This window comes from Gadus chalcogrammus, chromosome 22, assembly GCF_026213295.1.
Source record: "Gadus chalcogrammus isolate NIFS_2021 chromosome 22, NIFS_Gcha_1.0, whole genome shotgun sequence".
Lineage (NCBI taxonomy): Eukaryota > Metazoa > Chordata > Actinopteri > Gadiformes > Gadidae > Gadus > Gadus chalcogrammus.
This window is the reverse complement of record NC_079433.1, coordinates 11239841-11265591: the sequence shown is the minus strand read 5'-3', so window position 1 is coordinate 11265591 and position 25751 is coordinate 11239841. Positions and strand designations below refer to the sequence as shown.

The 25751-nt window shown below is 42.9% G+C and overlaps 3 protein-coding genes across 3 annotated transcripts; all 3 read right to left on the bottom strand.

Annotated features, from left to right (window-relative positions):
• Nucleotides 1-470: 470 nt before the first annotated feature.
• Nucleotides 471-9116, bottom strand: LOC130375763 (inactive sodium-dependent neutral amino acid transporter B(0)AT3-like). Its single transcript, XM_056582835.1, has 12 exons — nt 8976-9116; nt 8418-8558; nt 6717-6854; nt 6257-6438; nt 4998-5108; nt 4484-4596; nt 3256-3384; nt 1808-1964; nt 1320-1524; nt 919-1078; nt 677-718; nt 471-584 (listed from the first exon to the last, which is right to left on the bottom strand). Exons 1-12 carry the CDS (start codon nt 9100-9102, stop codon nt 560-562), a joined length of 1530 nt encoding a protein of 509 aa, XP_056438810.1. The 5' UTR covers nt 9103-9116; the 3' UTR covers nt 471-559.
• A 555-nt stretch (nt 9117-9671) lies between these two features.
• LOC130375744 (sodium-dependent neutral amino acid transporter B(0)AT1-like) lies at nt 9672-15193 on the bottom strand. The gene is made up of 12 exons (XM_056582812.1): nt 14895-15193; nt 14107-14247; nt 13606-13743; nt 13123-13304; nt 12749-12859; nt 12144-12256; nt 11665-11793; nt 11085-11241; nt 10800-11004; nt 10504-10663; nt 10193-10355; nt 9672-9870 (listed from the first exon to the last, which is right to left on the bottom strand). Exons 1-12 carry the CDS (start codon nt 15091-15093, stop codon nt 9685-9687), a joined length of 1884 nt encoding a protein of 627 aa, XP_056438787.1. The 5' UTR covers nt 15094-15193; the 3' UTR covers nt 9672-9684.
• Nucleotides 15194-15540: 347 nt separating this feature from the next.
• On the bottom strand, nt 15541-25167 carry LOC130375743 (sodium-dependent neutral amino acid transporter B(0)AT1-like). Its single transcript, XM_056582811.1, has 12 exons — nt 24911-25167; nt 23302-23442; nt 23060-23197; nt 22666-22847; nt 21607-21717; nt 21104-21216; nt 18361-18489; nt 17876-18032; nt 17204-17408; nt 16910-17069; nt 16564-16726; nt 15541-16419 (listed from the first exon to the last, which is right to left on the bottom strand). Exons 1-12 carry the CDS (start codon nt 25122-25124, stop codon nt 16219-16221), a joined length of 1914 nt encoding a protein of 637 aa, XP_056438786.1. The 5' UTR covers nt 25125-25167; the 3' UTR covers nt 15541-16218.
• Nucleotides 25168-25751: the final 584 nt, after the last annotated feature.

Sequence of the window (25751 nt, the reverse complement as noted above, 5' to 3'; positions counted from 1 at the left end):
GAAGTTTCACACAAATGTCTTTTCAGGGACAGCCTCTTCACCATCCTCATCCCTGTCCCTCGGATGCGCGCGGGCGGGGCCAAGGCTCCGAGGGTATCTTCCCCCGACTCATCCCGCACCAACCACCACAGCGTCCCTCTCACAGTCGTTACTGATGCAATAGAAAACACGCCAGGCGAGATCAGAGAAGACATAAGAACAATCATTTTTAGCCCATGTATACACAAAACACCATGTTTCACAATATTAAACAAACGTGAACTAATAGGATTGTATCTAGTGTTTAGGTGATGGTCGACAGTGGATTCTGGGATATGTGATAAACATGGGATTGTACATTTTCAATTCATTGCTGTTTTGAACACATCAAATAATTGCTTGTCATAATAACTTATTACTTACTCAGCGACGCAGGGGCTGGGCTGAGGCTCTGAGGGTAGACTCCTTCGACCTTTCAACCCGCAGCAGATCAGCGTGTACAGCGCCACCAGTGGGATGGGGGCCACGGGCAACCCAGAGAGGAGAACGATGATGGCGAACACCCAGTCCGGGTACGGCGTCACGTTCGTCCGGGGGAAATCCACCTGAGGGGGGACAAAAACCTATCCCATGAGTAATAGTCACGTCTGACTTTGGATTCTATCTCGGACCGACTGAACGTGTGTGGCCGCCTTACGTGGCTGGGGTCCCATGCGGGGTAGTTGGGGTGTTTATCTGCCTGCACGGAAACATACGCCACAAACACAATCAGGAGGTACAGCGGGCTGATGACGAGCCAACAGGCCCTCCAGAAGATGTTGGGCCTTCTGCCTGTCATGGTGTGGATGTCTTCACTGAAGCTGTACATTCAAAGTGAGTAATTTTTTTTTCACACAGAAAAAGAAATCCACTTGAGTGCTACCTAGGGGCGAAGCTTACCGCTTAAGTCCGTACACGTACACCACGCCGACGATCTCGAAAAAGGAAATGATGAGGAACGGAACGGAGCCCACATAGCCATTGAAGATCTCCAACCAGTAGTTCCCGGAGCCCAGGGTGAAGATCAGAGACATCAGGAATGCCACCAAACAAACTATGCCTAAAACACACAAGGTTGACAGATGAACAGATAATGAAATGTAGCCGGAGTAACAAGTGAGTTGAATGTTGTTGAGTGACAACAATGGTTTGTTAATTGTTGAAAAAGAAATCCTGCCTATCCGTTTGAATTGGATATTGGTTTGAATGTTTGTAATGAATTAAATCAAAATCTATCTGTTTGGAAACTTGAACTTCTGCACATTAACTAGGGAAGGTTCCAGGAGCTGGCCTATACCTACCAGTGAAAAGCCACCTGGGCATCCACTTTGGGACCAAGTTTAGCTCCATCAGGGGGTTTAGAACTCCTTCCAAGTTTCCAAACATGGTGGAGAGGCCCAGGCTAAAGAGCATGACGAAGAACAGCACGGCCCAGACCTGGGACCCCGGCATCTCTATCACCGCCTCGGTGAAGACAATGAACGCCAGGCCGGTACCAGACGCACTCTGAGAAAGGAGGACCGATACATAATGAAACCTAGTTGCCCAGTTTCACCGCAAGTGAAACTAATTAAATGGAAGAGAGCAAAGCATGAGACGTGGAATGTTCTCCCCCCCCTGTGTCTGATGCCTGAGAAAAACATTCAACTCCACTAATGTTTTCATTTTCTATTTCTGTGGAAGATTCCAATATTAGTTTGCAACGCATATCTAAGTAAGTATCTGCTGAATGACTTAATGGAATGCAATCAAATCCCCAACGGGCTCATGGATACCCGTCAGTCAGTACCTGGTCAAGGAATGTTTGGAGGTCACAGGGCCTCAGGTTCAGCTGGGCCACCTCCTCCGGCCATGTGCTGTTCAGATATCCAAGCATCTGTTCATAGTTGTCCAGGGTCATGTTCTGGTCTCCAATTTCAAAACGGTCGGTGAGAGCCAAGATGTTGCTACGAGGAAAGAGCGATATATTTTAGGGCTGCTCGATTATAGAAAAAATTAGAATCACGATAATTTTGGTCAATTTTGAAATTATTTTTGAGTTTGAAAACATGATGCATTTATTCAGCCTTTCTTTAAAAAAAAAACGTATTAACTGAGAACTATGTAATTTCGCCCTTAAACAAATACACAAATTGTCAAATAGAAAATAGAAAATCTTAAATAACATACAAAAATGTATTTCTATAAAATATTGAATCATTATATTAGTTAAAATAAGTTAAATCATGATAAAATTTTGATTTATTGCACAGCCCTAATATATTATCAATGATCGTACACATCCCTGTTTGTTGAGGCGTATCCATGACAGGATGTGGTCTGAATGACAAGGGCATGGCCCTAGTCCATCTACGCTGTGTAAACATACTCCCAAGATGATAGCTAGGCGACCTGATCTTCTCTCTACTCGTACTCCCAAGATAAGACCAAGGTTGCGTTTAGGCCCTCTTTGTATTGGATATATTAAAAGGGGCAGTTTGTAGAATTGAGTGCCAGCAGTGAGGTTGCAGATTGAAACCAATTGAATTCCCCCCAACTTCACCCTTCCCTTTAGAGCGACGTAGAAGAAGGACTTTATTGGGTAAGGTGCCAGTGGATATTACCAAAATGAGACCATTGTCTAGGAGAGAATTTAGTAGCTAATTGTTAAGTGGTAAGGTTCAGTGATAGATTCATAAATTGTATTGTATGATGTATGATGTTGAAAAAGCTGTCATTTCAATATGCTCTATGACACTGAATCTGTTCTTTACACATATCCTATTTCCCTTTGGATTCCTCCAGGTTATCCTTCCTCTATTGATCTAGAAACTGACGTTTAAGCTGAATGACTGTTCTCTAATCTCTGGGAATTGTGTTTGGGTTTCCTTTCAAGGAAGATCCCACGGCAGGGTACTCTCATCCTGTTGGTTGATATCCACTGGTAACAAGACAATAGACAATTGAAATAAAGTGAATGATTGCCACCTGGGTCAGACATGTTTACCATACCTAACTAAAGCCTGACTGCTTACAACCATTGTGTGGTTGTAAGCAGTACAGCCAGCTTAGCTTCTCTGTTGCAGGAAAGGGTGGGGAGGAGCATTCAGTTGGATGCCACTGTAGAAACTTCATTTTTAACACCAATGCAATATCTCACACAGAGATGGCTACACAAACAAAACCATCTCCACAAAGGACCCCAATTATATAAGACCATAGGGTTGGGCTAATGCTACTACAGTAGGCAGTGCGTACCTTTGTAGACAGCTGACATAGTTGTTCTTGGCTTTGAATCCCAGGATGGAGAACACGGAGACGGAGGCGTAGAGGGAGGTGGCGCTGTTCACCAGACCAACCACTACAGCGTCCTTCTCACAGTCGTTACTGATGCAATAGAAAACACACACACCAGGCGAGAGGAGATAAGACATAACGTCATTTTTTAGTCCATGCATACACCATTTTTTTTTACAATATAACATAAACGGGAATTAATAGGATTGTATCTAGTGTGTAGGTCGACAGGGATTCCTGCATTGCAGAGAAGAGAAGTAGCATGTGATAAACATGGGATTGTATATTCAAAGAGAAGGATTTTCAGTGGTTTTGAACACATCAAATAATTGCTCGTCATAGCTTAAACTGGGAGCCTTGTCACAATAAAGAAATCTCAAATTATTAAGACAAAGGTTTTGGTGAGCAAATAGACAATCCTTGGAAGAAATGAGCAGCAAATATATAGAACAGATAGATAAATTCTCACTGCACATTCCACTCACTAATGGGGTTATTAATAGGATAATAGGATAGCTATGCAATTTCTTAGAATGATATAAATATACGATTTCTATAAATAACAAATAAGGATTTCTTCCAGTGTAGTTACCACTTTCCAACGCCTCATGTAATGGCTAAGCTAATGACAAACATGAATATAATGTTTTTACTAATTAACTCTGTGTTGGCCTTGAAAGGTGTTTTATATCCCTAAACATTTCCCGGATGAAACTATTGAAATGTGAAGAATGTCTGATGTCAGCTACAGTTGGTTTATGTTTGACAATCATATGCAGGTTTTGTTTTTATGTGATAGAAGAAAAAAAACATTTGTAGATTATTGATTGGTTAATTCTATATTATGTATTGTAATACTGTCCTATGTTTGGAATTCAAAAAAGATGAACTTACTACAAAGCCATGAAAAAGATTATTATTATGTATTGCTTTATTCTGGGGTTATTGTTCCCAGAGTAACTACAACCTTTGATTTTCCTCAAATAAGGGCTCTTAAACCTTACAAACACTATCTACTTATCTTCTGTTATATAAGGTTAAATAAAAACTAAATGACGGAAGGAAGACTACATTATAAAGGTCCCAATTATATGTGGGTCTACCAAAAAGTAGGACATGGGTCACTAGCAGACATATTTCCTGAGAGAAGTCATAAAGGTTGTGTTTTGCTGAAAGTAGGATCACTGACTCTGAAGGGTTGTAGCTGGAGAAGACGATCAGACCTCCAAAGGCCACGGAGAGTGAGAAGAAGATCTGGGTGGCGGCATCCAGCCACACCTGGGGATTCATCAAGATCTCCCACTGATGAGAGAAACACCAATCCATATGGAGAAGCTCAGACACGCTAAATACCTCATACTGTTCATTCTTATTCTCTTAACAATCGTCTAGGCGGGTACGGTAAGAAGTTGAGAAAATGCCCATTATATATTCAGATAAATGGAGAACAAAATATAAAGGTTACGGCATGCATACACCTTATCTGTTCACAACTTAACAATGGCAAATAGCGATAACAAAAACAAACAATTTGAATGGGAAGTGCAGATCTAGAGCAGTGGATCATCTGACATTGTTCGAATGGGCCTCATTCACATGGTGGCCATCTTTGTTCGATACCCAGCTAAAGTTGAGAACAAATATGGCCGCTAGAGGAATACGGCCCATTGTGATTTGATGAGATAAGAGACGAGAGCGGCTACCTTTGGGGTGAAGAGGTACTTCAGGCCTTCGGCTGCCCCTGGCAGAGTGAGGGCACGCACCAGGAATATGGTCAGAACCACGTACGGCAGGGTGACCGTTACGTACACGGCCTGGGAGAATACGGTGCATAGAAGTCGTTTCACAATTGAGTTTATAACGAATCCACCAAGCATCATGACCAAATGGCTGCTTATTGGCAAAGAAATTTGAAAGTTGATATGAGCTTCGACATCTTTGTGAAAAAAGTGAAGCGATAGGCTCTTAAAGGGGTAGTTTGGAAATTTGGACATAGGGCCTGATTTCCAAGTTATCCTTGGTGTTCTTTATCATTGTAGATAGTTTTCAACACATTTCATTCAGTCCTTCTAATTGCAGAGTTCGCTCGCGCACGGGACGGCAACGGGCAATGCTAGCCTGCTAATAAAACAGTCTTTCCCACTCCACAGTACACCCGAGGTAAATCAATTATAACGCCAGACTATAGATGTAAATGTCTGTGTTGATAGAATAATGCTAGAAATAAAACTAACCTTGCATCGCATGAATCATCGCATTTTGAGGGACTTCTTTCTCAGCAGCATTGGAATTTAACCTAGGAATCAGTCCACCGCGTCCGTAGCCTACAACCTGGAATATAACACTGCTGCTGAGACACAGCAAGTCCCTCAAAATGCAAGGTTGGTTTTATTTCTAACATTATTCTATCAACACAGACATTTACATCGACAGTCTGGCGTTACAGTTGATTATCCTCAGATGTACTGTGGAGTGGGTAAGACTGTTTTATTAGCAGGCTAGTGTTGCCCGTTGCCGTGCGCTAGCCTAGCACGAGCAAACTCTGCAACTAGAAGGACTGAATGAAATGTGTTGAAAACTGTCTCCAATGACAAAGAACACCAAGGATAACTTGGGAATCAGGCCCTGTGTCCAAAATTCAGAACTACCCCTTTAAATGTTTGTTTGTTTGTTCGGTTCGTTCCAAATATGGACGTTTTCATTCTTTCTAATGCATCAATTTCTTAGCCATCTAAAAATATCCATGTTGAGTATCTCGGTTTCTGTTAGTATGACATACGTGTCAGGCAGTTGGTGCATTCAAAAATTAATTTACAGTCAAAAAGTAGACAGTGAGAAAGTGCATCCACTAATGTTTCTAACATTTTTTTAAATCTTAACTAACCAGTAAATGCAACATCAGCAGGATCTAGTGCTATGAAATCAATGGAAATGCATGACAGACACAACCAGCTGCGCCCACCTTCCCAATTGTCTCGATGCCCCTGATGAAGCAGACGTAGACCACAAACCAAGCAGTGGCCAGGCAGATGACCATCCACCACTGCAGAGAGCCGCTGGTCTCCACGTTCGGGGTGATGTTCAGGGTCTGGCGGTACCAGAAGTAGTTTGATGGCGTGCTGTCCACACACTCCTGGTTGTAGGCTGTTGATTGAAGCCGAACACGTTCATACTTGATCAGTAGATCTATTCACCCATGCGTGTTAGGGTATCTGCCTCAAAATGTCGTTTTGGTCTCTTCTAAAAGACTTGCTACAGTTTAGTGGTCTTTTGTGTCAACTAGCAACAGTCTTTGTTGACTGAGAATCAAGCTATTCTGAAACTTATAAAAAAGTATTGCTAGATCCTGTCTACTTATCCTCCCTATATATCAGAAGGATGATAATCGAAATGCCTATGCGTCCTCTCTCTCCCTTGCCTACCTGTGAGGTTCTGGTTGAGGGGACATTGGCTCCAGGGCAGGGGGTCCTGGAAGGAGTTGAAGAAGTACCAGAGTACCCAGGCCACGATGGTGTTGTAGAACAGAGACACCAGGAAAGAAACCAGCATAGAAGAAATACCTGGACAGATTACTTTTGTTAAAAAAACTAAAAGCAATCGAAAAAGAGGTTTCCATTCATCAGATTGAACTCTGGTGCAACCTGATGGCTAAGTGGCAAAACTAGAAAAAGTGAAATTTGTTGGCTATATGACCACTGCTAATGAATAATGCTTTTCAGGGATGTCTTGGAGTAGAGCGAACAACCTGTCTTGTCTTGAGAAGGTTTTGAAACTCTTCAGCTTTAAGCAATGAACAGGTGTATATATAAGCCCATTAGAGCAAATAATGTCTCAGAAATGTTGCATATTTGGACGCGTTAATGCAACAAACAATTGAAAGGTTAACTTAACTTTCTGGAAGTGGCAAATAAGCGACCTTGATCAAGGCAGTCATACATATTCATGAAGAGTTTCTGTCAATGATTAAACAGCAATACAAGGGAGCACGTTGTGCATCAATTACTGATGTCTACGATGATTTTGGGTGTGTAACGTAAGAAAAAAGTACTCGTTAACGCAACAAAAATTATAGACACAAGTTGCAATGAATTTAAATAAGTGAAGTCTGTAATATAATTCATTGAATTTATTGCATACAGGGATAAGCAAAATGTTGAGGAGAGAAGGAACAGTAGGTTGTGTTACCAAACATTTGTGTCCAAAAACACAAATAGTACTCCACAATCATTAATTGTTAAAAAAAAAAAAAACATTCAACCAAGTTTATCAAGAGACATTCCACTGCAACTACCACTTCATTATGTGTTTTCCTACTGGCAATGTTAAGAAAAATGGAGGTTAAAATCTATTTGTTTATTTTATTTTATGTAAATATATTGCAAGCTAAAATATATGCTTATGCTTATTAAATTGAATGGCCCAATTTCCGAAACATTCCACAAGAGCCTGAGGTGAGGGTTCATGTTATGGAAGGAGACTCACTCCTGATAATTCCAGGTGGAACAAAAGCTGATTTGAATTGTAATGAAGCCTGAGTGAGGCACGGTCTATATTCCCATAGGGAAGAGACAAAACTAACTGTATGGGTGTGCTTCAACGTGTGGAAGGCCTCAGAATTGCCGTTCCCCGCCCAAAGTTTAAATCGGCTTCTTCTACGTTGATTTGCGTATCGAGTGTGGACTATGCGTCACTCTATTGAAGACCATCGTAACAAGTTTAAAGCATGTTCACAGACGACCAGGTCATTTATTGATGTCCACATCAGTAATTTAGGCTGAACATGCTACATGCAACATTCTCCTTTGAGTTGTTGTTCATCATCATGATGTAGCCATCCTTTCTTTAATATGTTTGACTGCCTTGATTCAAGTCGCTTATTGGCCACAACCAACAAAGCATCATCTTGTGCTACGTTAACCTGTCAGGTAGGCATACTAATGACCTTCCACAGTAGGCCTATATGATGCTATTTACACAAATAGCATAGTGATGTTGGCCTGACGTCGGTTATTAAACATTAACGCACAAACCACCAAAATATGCGAGCAGCACAGTTTCCAACCCAGCAGCCATTTTTTAAATGCCAAACTGCTGAAAAGAAGTTTCCTCATTAACCAACCTACCGACTCCACCCAGGAAAGGGGAGATGGAGTTCCAGACTCCGATGCTGCCCATGCGCAGCCTCTGTCCGATGGCCAGCTCCAGGTAGAGCAGGGGAAGGCCCTCGAATACCAAGGCTATCAGGTAGGGGATGAGGAAAGCACCTGGAGAAAGGGACGGGGGATAAGGCTGGTTGGTTCATACAACATGTTTAGATGGTGTATGATCCTACGCTAATTGTGCAACTGTGAAATACAGGTTGATACAAATATATATCAATTTACATTGCAGATAGTGGTTTGGGTCTATTCAAATAACTTTGTATTGAAGTTTTCGTTGCGAAAGGTTCACAAAAAAACCCATCTGCTTCAGAAGGACATCGTGACTCTGCATCCGTTGGAGTTTAAACCCTATACAGCCTATACTCATTCTAAATCCTTCATCCTTCATAGGACACACATAGGACAGCGAGGACAACGAGTTGAACACAATGAGCCTACCCAGCAGCCATTTTTAAAATGCCAAACTGCTGAAAAGAAAATACAAAGTTCTATCCTAGTTAAAGGTAAACTGCGGCTTACCTCCTCCATGGATTTGACAAAGGTACGGAAAGCGCCACACGTTCCCCACTCCTACTGCAAATCCAATACAGGTCAGCAGATACTGGGCCTTGTTTGCCCACTCTGGTCTCTCCTGGGGTTTAGCCATTTTCAACCTTCCTGCTAGACAGACAGAGATGCAGTGGGGGCTTGGGACTTGAAATGCCTACTTCCACACAGTGGAAATGTACCGGGGTGGGAAAGGCGTACCAGGACTTGGTTTAATGGATAACCGAGCTAAGCCTACGGCTTCAGTGCACCAAAAAGAGAGTGAAATCGTTATGAGGCTAGCTGTATAAGAGACAGATGATAAGGTTCTTTTTTTATCTAGGTTTTATAGGTGTGCTTTGGGAACACGTCCAAGGCCCATATACCTTCACCCAAATTCTGGGAAATTTGTCCCTGAATTCCTCTTGTCCAATCGACTTTGTTGACGCTGACTGTATGGCTCTTTATTTGTTTTATTTTGGTCAGTGAGAATCATGATTGACATTGGAATACATATTGATTGCAGTGCCTCAATGCTAAAGGATGACCAAATGCAAATTATTTCTTATCTCGCAAAACCCTTCCCAATCCTGCCCCAGCACAACCCCTCTCAAACATCCTCACCCATCCCGCGACTTGCATGAGATGACCCCGAAAAGTTTTTATTAAAATATGTATTTTATTCACCAGTATCACATTATGGCTAGATATTAATGCTATACAGCACGTTCTTGGGCGTGTCCTGGTCTTTGTCTTTCCTGCAGCGGACGTAGATGAACCGGCCCACGGCGAAGAATGGGAGGCAGAGACTGGGGATCCCCGCCAGGACCACGATGACGGCGTTTACCCAGGAAGGGTACGGTATCGAGGCCAACGTGGGGAAGTTCTCCTGCAGGGCCGAGCACATTGCGGCATCAGAACACACATGCTAGTCAGCTATTAGGATTATTACAGATAGACATCTTTAGAAAGATGGATAAATGAATAGATCCTGAATTGATGAGTGGGGATAGATAGATAAATTAATGGATCGATAGATACATTGATGGACGGATGGGTGAAAGGAGGGGGATTGATGAAAAACCGATTGACTGAAGGATGTATATTAATTTTGATGAATAATTAGATATACTGACATGACACAACAGTTGGAAGAGTCAAGAATACAGTTGAATTAACTGAGGACAGAAGAGGCCACTCTGCGTGCTTACATATTCAGGGTCCCAGACCAAGTAGGTGAGCTCCTCTTGGATTTTGGTCACCAGGTAGAAGAGGAAGATGACGAGGACTATCAGGGGGCTGATGAACCTCCATGTCACCTGCCAGTAGATATTGGGCTTATGTCCAATCATGAACTCCAGGTCCTTGTTGAACCTGAAGCCGAGAGGTTATGTTTCAATCATTTGAAAACCCAGATCTTTCAATGTCCAACCATTTTGTAAAAAAGTAAGCCATATCAACGGAGGGGCACATGTTGTTGTTGTTGAATGTGATAATGTGGCAAGGATCCTGAGGCACTGACCTATCTATGCCGTAGATGTAGACAACGGCTATCATCTCGAAGAAGGCGATGGTGAGCAGGGGGAGAGAGCCGGCAAAGTTGTCAAAAAGAGCGAGCCAGTAATTCCCTGAGCCCTGTGCGAACAGGAGGGCAATGACAAAGGCCACCACACACAGGACACCTGAAACACACACACACACACACACACACACACACACACACACACACACACACACACACACACACACACACAGTTCCATTTTGTTAGAATCTCGACCTGCAAAAGCCGTCAAGAGAAGAAGCAAACGCTCCATTACCGGTGGACAGTGCATGGGGCCATTTCTTAGGGAAGACCCCGAGGTCCTTCAAAGGCTGGACGACCCCTTCGATGTTCCCGAACATGGTGGACAGCCCCAGGCAGAGGAGCATGATGAAGAAGAGGACGGCCCAGATGGGAGAGATGGGCATCTTGGTGATGGCCTCAGTGAACACGATGAAGGCCAGACCCGTCCCCTCCACGCCCTGTTGAAAGAGAACTTCAGCCAACCTCATCGCAATAGGGATTGATACGTCAATGCTTGGTGTCCGTTTGCCATGGTCACCTCGCTGAGCAGTCTCTGCATGTCACAGGTGGTGAGGTTTAAACCCTGGACAACATGGGGTTGACTGGCGTTCAAATGGTCAAAGGCCAAGTTGTAGTTGTCCTCAGTCACAATGCCTTCTGGTAGCTCGAAAGCGTCCAACAGCGCCATTATGTTACTAAGAAAGACGTATTGTACAAATGTTTTTTATTATATTATTTTCACAATGAGTACACTCATTTTCACTTTAATTACATTGCAGTGCATTTCCCTCATTGAAGGCCTATGTACTGTAAAAGGTTTTACATAACAGGGTATAATGTAAAACAATAACGTGTGTATAACTTAAGCTCAAAATAGACAGTGTGCAAATTTAGGTTAATAATTGCACCGTGACCCAAAAGGGAAAGTGAATCATATTGTTTTCACAGAGCACAAATGTAAGCAGACTGTTTTTATCAATTGCCTTATATCAGACCGAAGTCGATTTGGATGTGAAAATTCCAAACCATTATATTATTTTATATTATTTATTTTCTAATCGTTTTGTGTAGTGTTTTGGGCTTTATACAACAGTAGCGTAGCTCAGTAATCAGCTCACCCACTGACACACTCGTCAAACTTCCTGGTCGCCCGGAAGCCGATGATGGAGTAGATGACCGTGGCGGCGTAGACGGATGTACAGCCGGTGACGATAGACAGAATGACAGCGTCTTGTTCACAGTTGTTGCTAAAAGAGAAGGAAAGGAATAGCACACTTGTTTATTGCAGCTGTCATTTGGAACCTGAATCTAAAATGGATTTTGAGGTCATATCAAGATAAGATAAGATAAGATATTATGTAATATATCCATCCCCGAAGAAATAAACTTGTCACAGCAGAAGTAAAGTTCAGTAATATGAATACAAAATAGATACTGATGTTAAAAACGGAATATGTACCAATCTGACAAAATAAACACACACCATGACCAGCTGAAATGTTATCAGACAGTTGAGCTCAGCATTACTACAATGTGAATGTTTTTTATGCCGTCCACACATAGTGAAAGCCTGGTAAAGGAGCTGTTTACTTCTTACTGAATAGGGTTGTAGCTGGAGAAGGAGATCAGACCCCCCCATGCCAGCCCGAAGGAGTAGAATACCTGAGCCCCCGCGTCCATCCAGGTGGTGGGGTTCATCAGCTCGTTCACCTGCGAGTTGTCACATGACTCATATTGCAACCCTTATCCCTCAGTCACACATACCCACTGTCTCCAAATCCTTCCCTCCCTCGACTTTAACCACAGAAAATGAAAACCTTTTTAAAATTCAACGTTTGTCCATATTTAAAGTTGTATCTAAAAGAATTTCATGAAAATAAATATCTGTTGGGTCACTTTCTATCGCCGAATGTGGTCAAACAATAGTGACGAGTCTGTGGCCTACTGATGAAAGCCATTGCATTTGCAGTTTTATGATTTTTTACGAACTGGGTGTCAGTGGCTTGATCCCCCTGATGGGATCTAAGGGAACAGATATTGCTCACACCAAAAGTTTCTCAAAATAGAACAACGCGGTTATCTTTGAGAATGGCCTTGCTTAACAGGGAAATATTCAAGCATTCAAAGAAGGATTTATTGTGACACGGGCGCCACATCCCAAAACACAGAAACAAAAGGTGTTTTTTCCCGTTGGGCACTCACATCCGGTGTGAAGAGGAACTTGATCCCACTCACGGCTCCTTTCAGGGTCAGACCTCGGATGAGGAAGATGGTAAGGACCAGGTACGGCAGGGTGGAGGTGATGTACACCGCCTGGTGTGACGTGAGAATGGGAATGACAGACATGAGGCCCTTTGGAACAGCCAGTGAGGAGTAACAACAGTGCTCATTGCTGAAAAATAACAAAGCAACCAACTCACTTAATCACTCACTTACTCGTCAAACAAACAAACAAACAGACAAAATTGCACTCTACAAAGACAAAGCCTAGACGGCTACTGAGTCTAATCATTTTTCACAACACTCTATGTGGTTTCATTTGTTTGGAATTCTGTCTGGGAAACAAAATGGCCGACCTTGCCGGTGGATTGGATGCCCTTGATGCAGCAGACACAGAGCACTGTCCAGGCGGCCAACAGACAGAGCACAATAGGCCAGTGGATGCCGCCGGACTCCGATATGGTGGGAGTACTGTTCAGGGTGACGCGGTACCAGAAGTAGTCCACCGGGGAACTCCGCTCACACTCTTCGACTAGGCCTGCAGTTGGATCAGGTTGGGGACATGGTCCTCAGCTGATTGATTGTATGTGCGTGTACGTGCTTGAATATGCATTGTTTGTGAGCATATTTTGATTGTGTCAAAACAGGTTATGAATGTAGGGAATTTTTTTATTGATGATGGAATCAATTCAATTAAAATGCATTTTTAAAAAGAAATCTGAATTAAAATGTACATGCATATGCACGTGTGTGTGTGTGTGTGTGTGTGTGTGTGTGTGTGTGTGTGTGTGTGTGTGTGTGTGTGTGTGTGTGTGTGTGTGTGTGTGTTTGTGGCCCACCTGTGCCGTTCTCATTCAGGGGGCAGTCATTCCACGGCAGGGGGTCCTGGAAGGAGTTGCAGAAGTACCAGATGATCCAGGCCATGATGGTGTTGTAGTACAGTCCAATCATGAAGGACACCAGCATAGACGCAATACCTGTACGGCGGGTGGGGGGGGGAGGACCACAATACAATTATATACCGGTATCGAAAAAGATTCCCTATTCCCTGGATGGATTGACGCATGGATTGTCACGTTTTGTCCCTGATGCCATTCTGAACTTTCCAGTTCAGATGTGGTTGAATAAAGTAAAACGTAAAAAAACATCCGTAATGCAGGTTTAAGGCATTTGGAGTATTTCTTTGTTAACACTAGAAGTGAGATTCTACACATATTTCAGACCTTAATGGACCGGACAGTGAAGACAGATAGGAAAGCCGTGTGCTGAAAAGCGACTGGCAAGGCTTCCTAATGACAATATGGGTCCATTATACATGGGAGCGCTGGCCGGTCCCGTACCGATTCCAGTGAGGTAAGGGTTGATGGAGGTCCAGACACCGATTGGTCCCTTCCTGAGGCGCTGGCCGATGGCGAACTCCAACAGCAGGAGCGGCGTTCCCTCCAGGACCAGGAGGATGAGGAAGGGAATCATGAAGGCCCCTAAAACACCACAGGGTATGTGAGTGTTTTTTATGCAGTAAGCCTACACTGTCCAACAAATCACAGACTTGAAAAAACAAATTCCTTGTGTAGTTGAAATTTCGCCCCCTGATAATAATACAATCTTCCATATTAACTTAATATTTCTGCTAGTGTATTATTTTCATGAACTTTAGTGGAATAAGTTGAACAAAAATCAGCAAATCTTCTCAACTGAATTGTTCTGTAATACAATCTTTGGCCACAAGAGAGCACACGTGTTCAGGCCTTGGAATTATTTGAAATATGGTTTGGCCAAAGGTTTAGGCATAGGCGCATACATTAAACCACTGTAGCCTACTACATAACGTAGGCTAACTCAATCGTCAGGTGTATGACATCGTTAGACGTCCTTGGTTGTGGTATCTCATTAATTCAAACTTCTACAAAGAGGGATGCAATGGGTTAGGCATTACCTGTAATCTCTTGAACAAAATAAATGATTACCCTAATTATAGGCTTTTCTCGCACATCAGATAAATAATTGGGCCAATCGTTAAAGAAAAACGCCCAAACGCTCACATAAAACCATCGGATACCTCAGAGGTTAACAAAGTTCAGCAATTGGATCTCTGTTTGGATCTCAGACATGTCATGTCCAAGCTTACCTCCTCCATGACTTTGACACAAGTACGGGAAGCGCCACACGTTACCGAGACCAATGCAGAATCCTACACAGGTGAGAATATACTGCGCCTTGTTGTCCCATTTGGGTCTGTCCCCGACCTCCTTCTTCTCCAGCTCCTCCAGCTCCTCATACGAAGGAATCCGTTCATCTAGGCCAGGATTTGGGAGTACCAGTTTCATGGCTACTGGTTCTGTCAGGAAGTCGCCCGTGTGCAGTTATAAATTATAGTAAAAATGCAGTTAAACCAAGTTGCACATTGATCAGTAGCACTATCCCAGCCCCTTTGAATAGTAGCCTATGAGGAACCGGGCGAATAGCGCGGTTTAATATGGATAAGCGGTTATCAGCCTCAGAAGAGCTTAATAATTTCCATAACAGACCGTGTCAAGTCAGCAAACTCATTAATGAATAACTAGTATTTCATGATTAGGCTAATTATTCAAATAATTAGTGTTGTAAAGCAAGCCACACTATTGTTATGACCTGTCTAATTATTATTATTCACACTAATTGTCGGTACCTCCTCCTCCTACACTGTTGCAGGTATAAAAACCATGGCCATTCAAAATAATTGCACACATACCGTGCGCTATTCCTATGATTAAAAAATAAATCTTTTTTTTTTTCATTCATATTTATTATATTATTATTTAACATGGAAGTGAATAGAGAAAAAACTCAAAATCAATCACTCGAAATCTGAACACCTGAGAGTTGTCAACTTAAATTAGCATATGGAGATTGGAAGTACGGAGGTCTTCACAAGATTCTGTCCGGCTGTGACAACAGGGGGCGCTATAACTCGTGGTCAAACCTTTACAGTCATGTGCCGTGGCCCAGTTTAAAAAAAATCCAGAAACTTGCTTTCCGGGCCTTATTTGACGTCCTGAATCTTTTCGCCTTGAGGACCCATAAGGTCAGTCGTGATCGATTTTGCTGTACCTTGCACGCCTTGAACCCAATAAATCAAAATTTGCATGTACATTATTTTTGAAGATGTTCTGATAATGGATACAAAACAAATAGCGATACAAATAATTTAAGTACACAAGTCTATTGCATATAATAAGCTTCTTATAGCACATGTATGTTACACACTTTGAGTGCGATATGGGGCATATCAACATTTTAAACTTGTAACATTGGGATAACAATAGGAAAGGGGTTATTCATGTTTTCTTTCAATAAAAATATATAAGATAATATGTATAAAAGATTCACAATAATAAAACCTGTCCACAGATATCCCCCATCGATCCATGCTTAAAAGAAACCCAGGGAAAAATTTGGATTCCGAGTTTCACTCATTTCTCACTCATTTGTATTTTGCTCGAAATTGTTAGAATTTTGTCTGCGTCCCGATCCTCCTCCTTGTAGCACTTGTTCCTGATGAGTTTGCAGATGGCGTACCCTGGGATAACTAAACAGGGTATTCCAGCCAAGATGAAGATTATGCCATATATCCAGTCAGGAAACTGACGCTTAGCCAGTGTCGGGAATTCCGGCTGTGGATTAAAAGGAAAGTTAGGAAGTAGAAAAATAAATCTGCCACAGGTGTATGAAACCCTCATCCCGTTTTATCTATCTCAATGTCCCATAAATAAACTAACAAACACTTCCTGTTTTTCAGTGATTGAGGGAATACTGACCGCATCTTCGTCCCACACCAGGTAGGTGAGGTTTTTGGTCACTTGCGTCACAAAGTAAAAAACAAAGATGAAGGCCATGATCAGTGGGCTGACATAGCGCCACGTGATCTGCCAGAACAGGTTTGGCTTGTGGCCGATCATAAACTCAATGTCTTCGTTAAACCTGAGGGTAGAGGGGCGGTGGAGGAGGAGAGAGGAAGAGATATTAGATCAATGTGGCACACCTTGCTTGTTGGAGACAGCTTTATGACACATGCAGCCTTTTGCTTGTAAAAAAAAAACACACAACAAGGATTGTTACTTTATTTCAGAACAAGGCTGAATATTTCAATAGCCAGATTCCTACCTGTCGATGCCGTAGATATACATGACGGAAAACATCTCGCAGAAGGCAATGACCAGGAGGGGGATGGATCCTGCAAAACCGTCGAAAAGTGCCAGCCAGTAGCTCCCAGAGCGCATTGCAAATATGAGTCCAAGGCCAAGGCACACAAAACAGGTTATGCCTGAGAGAAAAAGCACAACATAACATGATGAGAAGTCGCTGCATCTTGCGAAAATAAATTTCAAGAGTTAACAGTTAGCAAGAGTTAATTTCTCACAACCCACTGCTCGTGTCCTCCCTAGACATGAGTAACACCTGTGAACATTTCTTTGGGCCATTTCTTGGGCAGGATGTTCAGGTCCTGCAGTGGCACCACAATCCCTTCGATACATCCGAACATGGTGGAGAGCCCCAGGCAGAAGAGCATGACGAAGAAGAGCACCGCCCAAAGGGGGGAAAAGGGCATCTTTATGATGGCCTCGGTGAACACGATGAAGGCCAATCCAGTTCCTTCAACCCCCTGGAGAGTGAACACAGCACCAACTGCATCAAGTAATTTACAATCAAATCTCGTAGTTCTGGCTATTCTTTGCCGAAGTGAATCGTTGAAAGAAATGTAGAATGTAAATTATTCTTAGGACAGATAATTCCAACAGGCCAACGAGGCATTTTTTTTTAGAAGCATTTTTTGTCAAGTTTGTTTAAGTTATTTTTAGATCCTGACAGAAAATGCAGACACACGGCTAGCAAGACCTATTGCTAAAGCTAGCAAGCTAGTCAAGAGTTTTTTGGGGATTGGCTTTGGATGGATTCGATTTTTTGTGTTTGATGCTTTTAAAACCAAGCTTACTCTGGCATGTTTCCCCAAATGACCTATCCTAGCATAATACTGTTTTTCATACAGATGTTATCTGAATAGAATAAAATCCTGACCTTCTCCTAACTATATTGACGATGAACGTTTGTTCTGTATTGTATATTACTGACCTCGCTAAGTAATCTTTGCAAGTCACAGGTTTGAAGAGGCAGGCCTTGAATGATGCTGGGACTGGTGCTGTTTAAGAAGTCCAGCACTTCTTTGTAGTTGGTGTCAGTGATAGAGTTCTCAGGGTAATTGAAGGCATTTGTCAGCTCCAAGATGTTGCTGAAATACAAAACAGGCCATGCCGGTCCGATTGCCAGTAGTAGTAGTGAGATTTTGTCAGCATTTTATATTAAAATGTGACTGCATACAAATGTGTCCACAGACATGGTGGCTAATATATGATAGTAAGCATTATTGGCCCTTAACACCAATATTCAGAAACAACACTGCCTCAAATGGTTATTGGCTTAAGCAACACCAGTAGAGGCATATACTTTTCGAAATAACTTTTTCAAAACTAAATTAATGCACTCACAATAAACACAATTCCTAAGGTTGTGGAAATGTTTTGCTGCATGTCTGATCCCAGAGCATATCCTCAACTCACCGGTCCACACAGTCGTCAAACTTTTCTGTGGCTCTGAAGCCAATGATGGAGTAGATGACCGTCGCAGAGAATATAGAGGTGAAGCCGTTGATAATGGAGATGATAACGGCATCCTGTTCACAATTGTTACTATCGGCAGAGATTACAGAAGAACAATGCATGTTAGGGAAGCGATGACCAGTGGGGTATTCCACGAACGGAGGTTTAACAAACAGAGTTAACGCTGAACTCTAGGTTGATTGACCCTGTACCAACTAAACCAGAGCAGTCGGTTCCACCGCACGGGTTATGCATTAGTTCAATCAACACGGGGTTGGTTAAGACGGTTAACACAGGGTTGTGCGCGTCCACGCCAAACCTATAAAGACGTGATGAATGGATCATGGAAACCCTGATCGAAATGGCGAAACGGGACGCTTATTTCAATAAAATGGAACTCGAGTTTCTCTTGGAGAGCTATGACGAGGAGAAGGACATTATCACAAGTTATTACACTGGTCTTTTCAACGTTCCGTTCACTGGCATGGGCACTTCACAACTTCCGGCGGTCAATTATTTTTGGATAATTCATTGGCAACGGATGAATAATGACCGCTGTCAAGGTAAACAAAATTACTTTTTGCCTTTGGTAACGCTCCGCACGTAGTCCGGTAACTTGTCAATGTAATAAGCGGGAAATGTATCAACCCAAGCGCTGTCGGTTGCTAAGAGTCGACGTCAACGTCTTGGGCGGACTATTTCTCTGCTGATCAACACTATGAATGCTGGTAACAAATACATTGTAAATAAATTGTTTCGTTTTGGCAAGTAGCCGTGTAATAAGCGGGATAATGTATATTACTTTGCCGGTCATTATCGTAAAATAAGCCCCTTCATGGCGAAGCAAGACACCTCCGCTGCGCGTCGGTGTCCTGTTCGCCCTGTCGGGGCTTATTTTCTCGATAATGACCGGCGTTCTATACATTATCCCTTACATAAGGGAACGCTAAAGCCTGAAGTCAAAAGGATGATCCCATTTAAGCATTCTTAACGTTCCTACCACATAACCCTTTTCTTTTAAAAAAATATGTAGGCTACTCCGATGGCTCCCAAGCGGTCAGCGGATCAAGTAAAAATGAAGTATAAAAACGTAAGCTTTTCCCAACATTGTATTGGCATACATTTAAATAAGCCCTTTTTTTTAAGCCAATCGTGAAAAGGCCGACAGTCGGCAGACTGGATCTGGCCCTCAAATTGTCTTGACCCTGGTGGAGGAGCTGTTAATAGACATAAATCCAGGGCGCCCTGGCATGGAAGGGGTACCTGGCTGGAGGTACCTCCTCAGAGAGTCAGTGGCCATGTGAGGGTACCCCACTGGTTGAATGTAGGTTTTTGTGTTTTTCTTGTATTTCAGATTTTTTTTGCCTTCGAAGTAACCTACCCATGCAAACCGTGTGCGTGCCACAGCGCATATTCCAAATGTGGCCGTTAGGACTATTTTATACTTTCTGTTGTAAGCGCCTCTCGGCATAGTACTCAGCCAATACTGCTCTTTGTATGATAGGAGGCTGATGGAAAACTTGGTGCGGACGTGGATGGGTCATCTGAAAGGACTGAGATGTGCTCAGCATTTCCAACATTATAGATAAAACTACTGTTACGTATTTTAAGAACATGAGCTGCCTCCACACAGCCTCTAGGAAGCAGATTCAAACACACAAGCTGTATTACCCTCACTTAACCACTAGGAAGCAGGACCAAACATATAAGCCGTAAATACTATACATAGCCACAAGGGGAGCAAGACCTTATTGAAGGCTGCTCCATCCACAGACGGCATCACCTTTAGTTAGGTGAAGAAGCCGAAGCCATTACGTCATCCCGGCCACACCCACTACATAGGACACGCCCACTTGAGGTCCTCTACCGGGTGATTCAAAGGAAACAGGCCAGAAACTCTCGGCAGCCCATACGATAGGGTTATTATAGCTTTGGTCAGCTGGGAGTCAGCACGTGCAAAGACACGCTTCCACCTCCTTTTGCTCCATAGTATTAGTTACCATACCGAAATACTTTACCAAATAAAGTAACTGTTAAAAGCTATCTCTGGATTTGACGACTTTCCTTGAAGAACTTCTGCACTACCATTTGCAATAAACGGAGGGCTACACAAATAGTCTTGAGGGAACTGAGGCCAGGATTGGTAGTGTTAGGCCTACTGTGTTGGCTATGTAAGGCTGGAGAAGGCTATTTAAATATATTAAAGATTTGCGCGAGAATCTATAGCCTATCTCTCCAGCAAAAAGTCATCCGATATGCCAAGATGTCGCTCCCGGTTGATTGCACGAATAATTTGCGCTCCGATATCAACAGCCTCTCATCAAAAGGCCATGCCATTGTGAACACATGAAATCTGAGGTGAACGCGGGTTTAAATACCCATGTTCCAAACTTAACCTGCGCAAAACCTGATCCGACCAGGTTTGATATAGTAACTAACATACCCTGTTCCTTTTGGAACGGAAAACCTAGGGTTACCGCAAACCCTGGGTTAACTTACCCGGTATGTGATAAAACCGGCTTTGTAGAATAGGCTACCCCACAGACAGACTTTTCCTTTGTGTTTGTTTAATGTGGTTATCAGCAGAATGGGAGCTGTAGTTTTATGTGACAATTGACTGCATGGGAGTTTTAGTTTAATGTTGAAACTTTTTTAGTTTTGTGTAGTGGCAAACTGAAAGGGAGTTGTATTCTCACGTACTTACTGCACAGAGTTGTAGCTTGAGAAGGAGATGAGGCCTCCAAAAGCCAGGGAGAAGGAGTAAAAGACCTGGGCACCTGCATCCAACCATGTAGTGGGGTTCATCAGCTCGTTCACCTTATAGAGAGTAGTCGTATTAAAGTATGTAATATTCCTCCCTGAATGACGGTCAGATAACCATCTCTGTTATTGTGTCACAGGTACTGTGCTGAGTGTAGGGGTAGTTATAGTCTTAATTTTTGTCTTGGGTATTCTCACAAATCAAACTTTTGATTATTTTCTAAAGTCTGATGGCAGACGAGCTCAAATCTAATTGAACAGCATTTCACTTTATTTTGCTTTATATTTGTCTTGATCAATCATGGAAAAACAGGAAACAAGGTGTACCTTAGGCCCATGCTCTGTGCCATCTCACCCCAGTTGTTCTGGTAAAGCATAGGTTAACTATTGGATCCGAGCCCTGATCTACCAAACCCTTGTGATTTGCGTTTCGAAAGCGGTGCTTACATCAGGGGTAAAGAGGAACTTGATCCCATCCACCGAGCCTTTGAGAGTCAGTCCTCTAATGAGGAAGATGGTAAGCACCACGTACGGCAGAGTGGAGGTGACATAGACGGCCTGCGAATAAGCAAGAGATAAACATGTAGTGATACAGCAATGCTTAGTCATTCTTCTTTTCCACATAGTTCCCGGTAAATTACTGGGATAACCTTTCAGGCAATGTAAGATATTTTAGCTATCCACATACAGCTCCATTCTGGAACATTTCCGTCGTTAGCCTTTTCACACATGGCATAGCAATGCTGGAACTGATGGGCCAAGAGACAGTCCAGCAGATGGCGGTAATGCAGCACTTATGAAGGCCAACCGCCATATAACTGCTGTATTGATATTCTTATTGAATCACCCGAAGAGCATTGCCGCTTTAAGATAAGTAACAGATTCAAATAAGTCCTCAGTGGAGTCATGGTATTGATTGGTTCGTTCCACGTGAAAGCGTCCTGCATCAGATGGACGTTATACTTAATGTTTCTCTCTTGACAATATTACTCCATTCTTTCACAACACAGCCCATGGGCATTGATCTTCAAATGTTATTACTTCTTCAGGATGCAAATTCCCGGGCATATTTCCCGGAATATCTATTCCGGTTCCCAACCATTTATGAGATAGCCTGAAAGGGGCTCCTCTAGGTAGGTACACACCGACCAAAATCCTAAGGTAAATCCTCACTAAGCTCACACAGATTCATAAGAAAGAGACAAAGAAGGAGAAAGACACACACACACACACACACACACACACACACACACACACACACACACACACACACACACACACACACACACACACACACACACACACACACACACACACACACACACACACACACACACACACACGTTGTGACATGTCACATCAGCAGAATAACTGGAGGCCCTATCAGCCAATTCATTCAACATTTTATTTTCTTATCTTGCAATACTGTATACTCAAGCATTCTGGGGTTGTTTAGCAATCTAAATGGACTGGAGCGAATGTAAACTGTGCTGTTTAAATGCTAACCTTGCCAGTGGTCTCAATGCCCCGGATGCAGCAGACGTAGAGTAGGGTCCAGGCAGCCGCCAGTGACAGAACAATCCACCACTGCAGACCTCCGGACTCGTCGATGGCCGTGGAGGTGTTCAGAGTCTCCCGGTACCAGAAGTAGTCCACCGTGCTGCTGCGGGCGCACTCTGACACCACGCCTGCATCAGATATGGAGGGAGCCAGAGGGTTAGAGCTCCTTCTAGAAGTTTGTGTTTCAAAATAGAAGGATGTTGTACCACAATGTTACCTTTTATCTTTTCATACATTGAAATGAGGGACATGGGGTACGAGTGGATGTGGCTTTGAGCGATGATCATGCTGCTGCCCTGATCAGAGTTCTTGTTGACCGTCATCATAGAGGAGCACCTACTTGTTCCGTTGGCAGTGAGGGGGCACTGACTCCACGGCAGGGGGTCCTGGAAGGAGTTGAAGAGGTACCACATGATCCAGGCCATGATGGTGTTGTAGTACATGCCCACCAGGAACGACGTCAGCCCTGATGCGATACCTGATACGCCACAGACACAAACGCAAAAGGGCTGGTTATAACCAATGTCGTTGATCTTCTTCTCTGGTGTTTTTTGACCTCTGTTGTTGTGGTGTTCTACCCACCGATGCCGGTGAGGTAAGGGTTGATGGACCTCCAGACCCCAACACTGCCCATCCGCATGCGCTGGCCGATAGCAAACTCCAGGTGTAGCAGTGGGATCCCCTCCAGAACCAAGAGGATGAGGAAGGGGATCACGAAGGCTCCTGTAAGCACCACGTAGAGTCAAGGTTGTGTAGACTTCATTTTGTTTTTTAATTTAACTTTTAACTGGAGTTGTTATACAGCTATACTTGTTAGTTAGTGCTGTCAAAATGATACAAAAGTAATCTGCATAGCTTGCAATGCCCAATTAAATTACCATATCACTCATTTGTCTTTGGAAAAATCACCTCAAAGCAAAATACCCTACCGAAACTACAGGGCTTCACAAATCTGAATCAGAAGGGTATGATGCTCGCCAAATTTCGAAACCTTTCTGTAAGAAGGTAACTTATGCTTTGGCTAATTGGAGGGCAGCAGGATGAACATCCGCAGGATGAAACTATAGTATTTTAGGGGGAAAAAATACTAGGGGAAATTATTAACTGTGATTAATCTCAGCAAATTGTGCGATTAATTTGTTGTATTTTTAATCGATTGATTGGTGTTTATAAATCGATTTTATTATGACTAGTTGGATATTTAAGAAAAACAATTAAAGGGGGGCAAGACAATGGAAATGTCATGGTCTGTCTGTTTCCTTGTCTTGTTTTGGTGTTTTTCCTGTTCTACTTTGGTATCTCTGTCTTGTTTCTCCCCATGTCCGGTCAGGTTTCCCTCCTGTGTGATTACTGCTCCCTCCCCTAATGTGTTTCAGCTGTTACTCGTTGCGTGCCCTGTGTGTGTTTGGTATTTTAGCCCTAGTCTTTCCTTTGTTCCTTGTCGGATCATTGTAGTTTGTGGTGAGTTGTGTCCTGTGTGTTACCTGTGTCACCTGTGTTACCCGCGTCACCTGTGTTACCTGCGTCACCCGCGTCACCTATGTTCTCTGTGTTCCTTGCCTTTTACGTTAATAAATTATCCTTTACCTGAACTTTCTGCGATTGGGTCCTACCTGCCTGCCTGCCACCCGCTAACCGTGACAGGAAAAGGTGACATTATCTTCATTAAAAATAAAATTAGTGATCACATTAATCCTCATTAAAGTGTCCACACATTAATTCTATATATCAATGTGGTAACTGTAGTCTTGTTTTATTTTGCATCGTTTTTATCCTCAGGGAAGACTATAAACATCAATATAATGACAGGGTCCAGCTATACCAACTCTTTTTTTTAACTACAAGATGCAAATGATTACAAAGTAACTTCTCGGCTATCTTGTGTATTTTTTTCTTTGACAAAACTGAAAGCTGCATTTAATTGTATGATGTGACTGGTTGCCAAAAAAATCAAGTTAATCAATCATCCAAGAATGTCGGGTCAAGTGAGTTCAAATGGAATAACGGTTCCAAGTTAAGTACATCTGAATGGAATCGGATACAATGACTATAAATAAACGATGTCTTGATATCAATGAAAACATCAGAATATACAAATCAACATTAATTCTAAGATTGCATAAAAGGCTTAAAGCGATCGGGGCTATTGGGAGGCAGAAAGCAGTCATCAATTCGGTCCAGCCCAGCCTACCTCCACCGTGGCTCTGACAGAGATAAGGGAACCTCCAGACGTTGCCGAGCCCCACGCAGAAGCCCACGCAGGTGAGCAGATACTGGGCTTTGTTGTCCCATTTGGGCCTGTCTGCAACCTCCTCCTTCTCCATCCGCTCCAGCTCCTGATGAGAGGGGATTCGGTCGTCCAGACCAGGGTTTGGTAGCTTCATCTTGGGCCACTTGAATCCCATGGCGGAAATTCGATCCTACACCCTTGTTATCCTTTTTGCGTCTGTTTGGCCCTTGGGTCTTCAACCAGTGATTTTCTTTTGGGATACACTGGTCAATATCATATAAAGGAAGTGGGCGTCTTCAAAAGGCACAATTAACCTTGGCGGCTGTCTTCATGTGCAATGAAACATTAATTGTAACCTCTGGCACACTTTGGCTGTTGTGTTTCCACAAAGCAGGTCATTATGAGTCAGCACGTTTGCAGGGAAAGCAGTTCTTATAATGGCTTATGCATTAGTTGACAGAACCAAAGGTATGCAACTAAAAGTGAAGATACAGCGGGGTCTTTATGAGCCTACCTGCTCACACACGCAAATTTAGGCAAATGAAACGGTATCATATTTCTTAAACAGAGCACTAATGTAAGCAGACTGCATTCATTAATTGCTTCCTATTGGATTGAGGTCTATTTTAATAGTAGTTAATAGTTAGTAGTAGTGTAAAGCTCACCCAATGACACACTCATCAAACTTTCTGGTCGCCCGGAAGCCGATAATAGAGTAGATGACCGTGGTGGCGTAGACGATGTACAGCCAGTGACGTTAGACAGAATCCCAGCGACTTGTTCACAGTTGTTGCTAAGAGAA

Coding starts and splice junctions, on each gene's coding strand:
- LOC130375763 (XM_056582835.1), bottom strand. CDS start 9,102: ATGGCTAAACCCCAGGAGAGACCAGAGTGGGCAAACAAGGCCCAGTAT. Junction 8,559..8,975: donor TTGTCAAATCCATGGAGGAG/GTAAGCCGCAGT, acceptor CCCTTTCTCCAG/GTGCTTTCCTCATCCCCTAC. Junction 6,855..8,417: donor CCCTTTCCTGGGTGGAGTCG/GTAGGTTGGTTA, acceptor TAATCTGTCCAG/GTATTTCTTCTATGCTGGTT.
- LOC130375743 (XM_056582811.1), bottom strand. CDS start 25,124: ATGGGATTCAAGTGGCCCAAGATGAAGCTACCAAACCCTGGTCTGGAC. Junction 21,718..22,665: donor GCATTGAGACCACTGGCAAG/GTTAGCATTTAA, acceptor GCTTATTCGCAG/GCCGTCTATGTCACCTCCAC. Junction 17,409..17,875: donor TGCAAAGATTACTTAGCGAG/GTCAGTAATATA, acceptor TTCACTCTCCAG/GGGGTTGAAGGAACTGGATT.
- LOC130375744 (XM_056582812.1), bottom strand. CDS start 15,093: ATGAAACTGGTACTCCCAAATCCTGGCCTAGATGAACGGATTCCTTCG. Junction 11,794..12,143: donor TCCAGCTACAACCCTATTCA/GTAAGAAGTAAA, acceptor CTTCTCTTTTAG/CAACAACTGTGAACAAGACG. Junction 10,356..10,503: donor TACATCTACGGCATAGATAG/GTCAGTGCCTCA, acceptor TCTCGGCTTCAG/GTTCAACAAGGACCTGGAGT.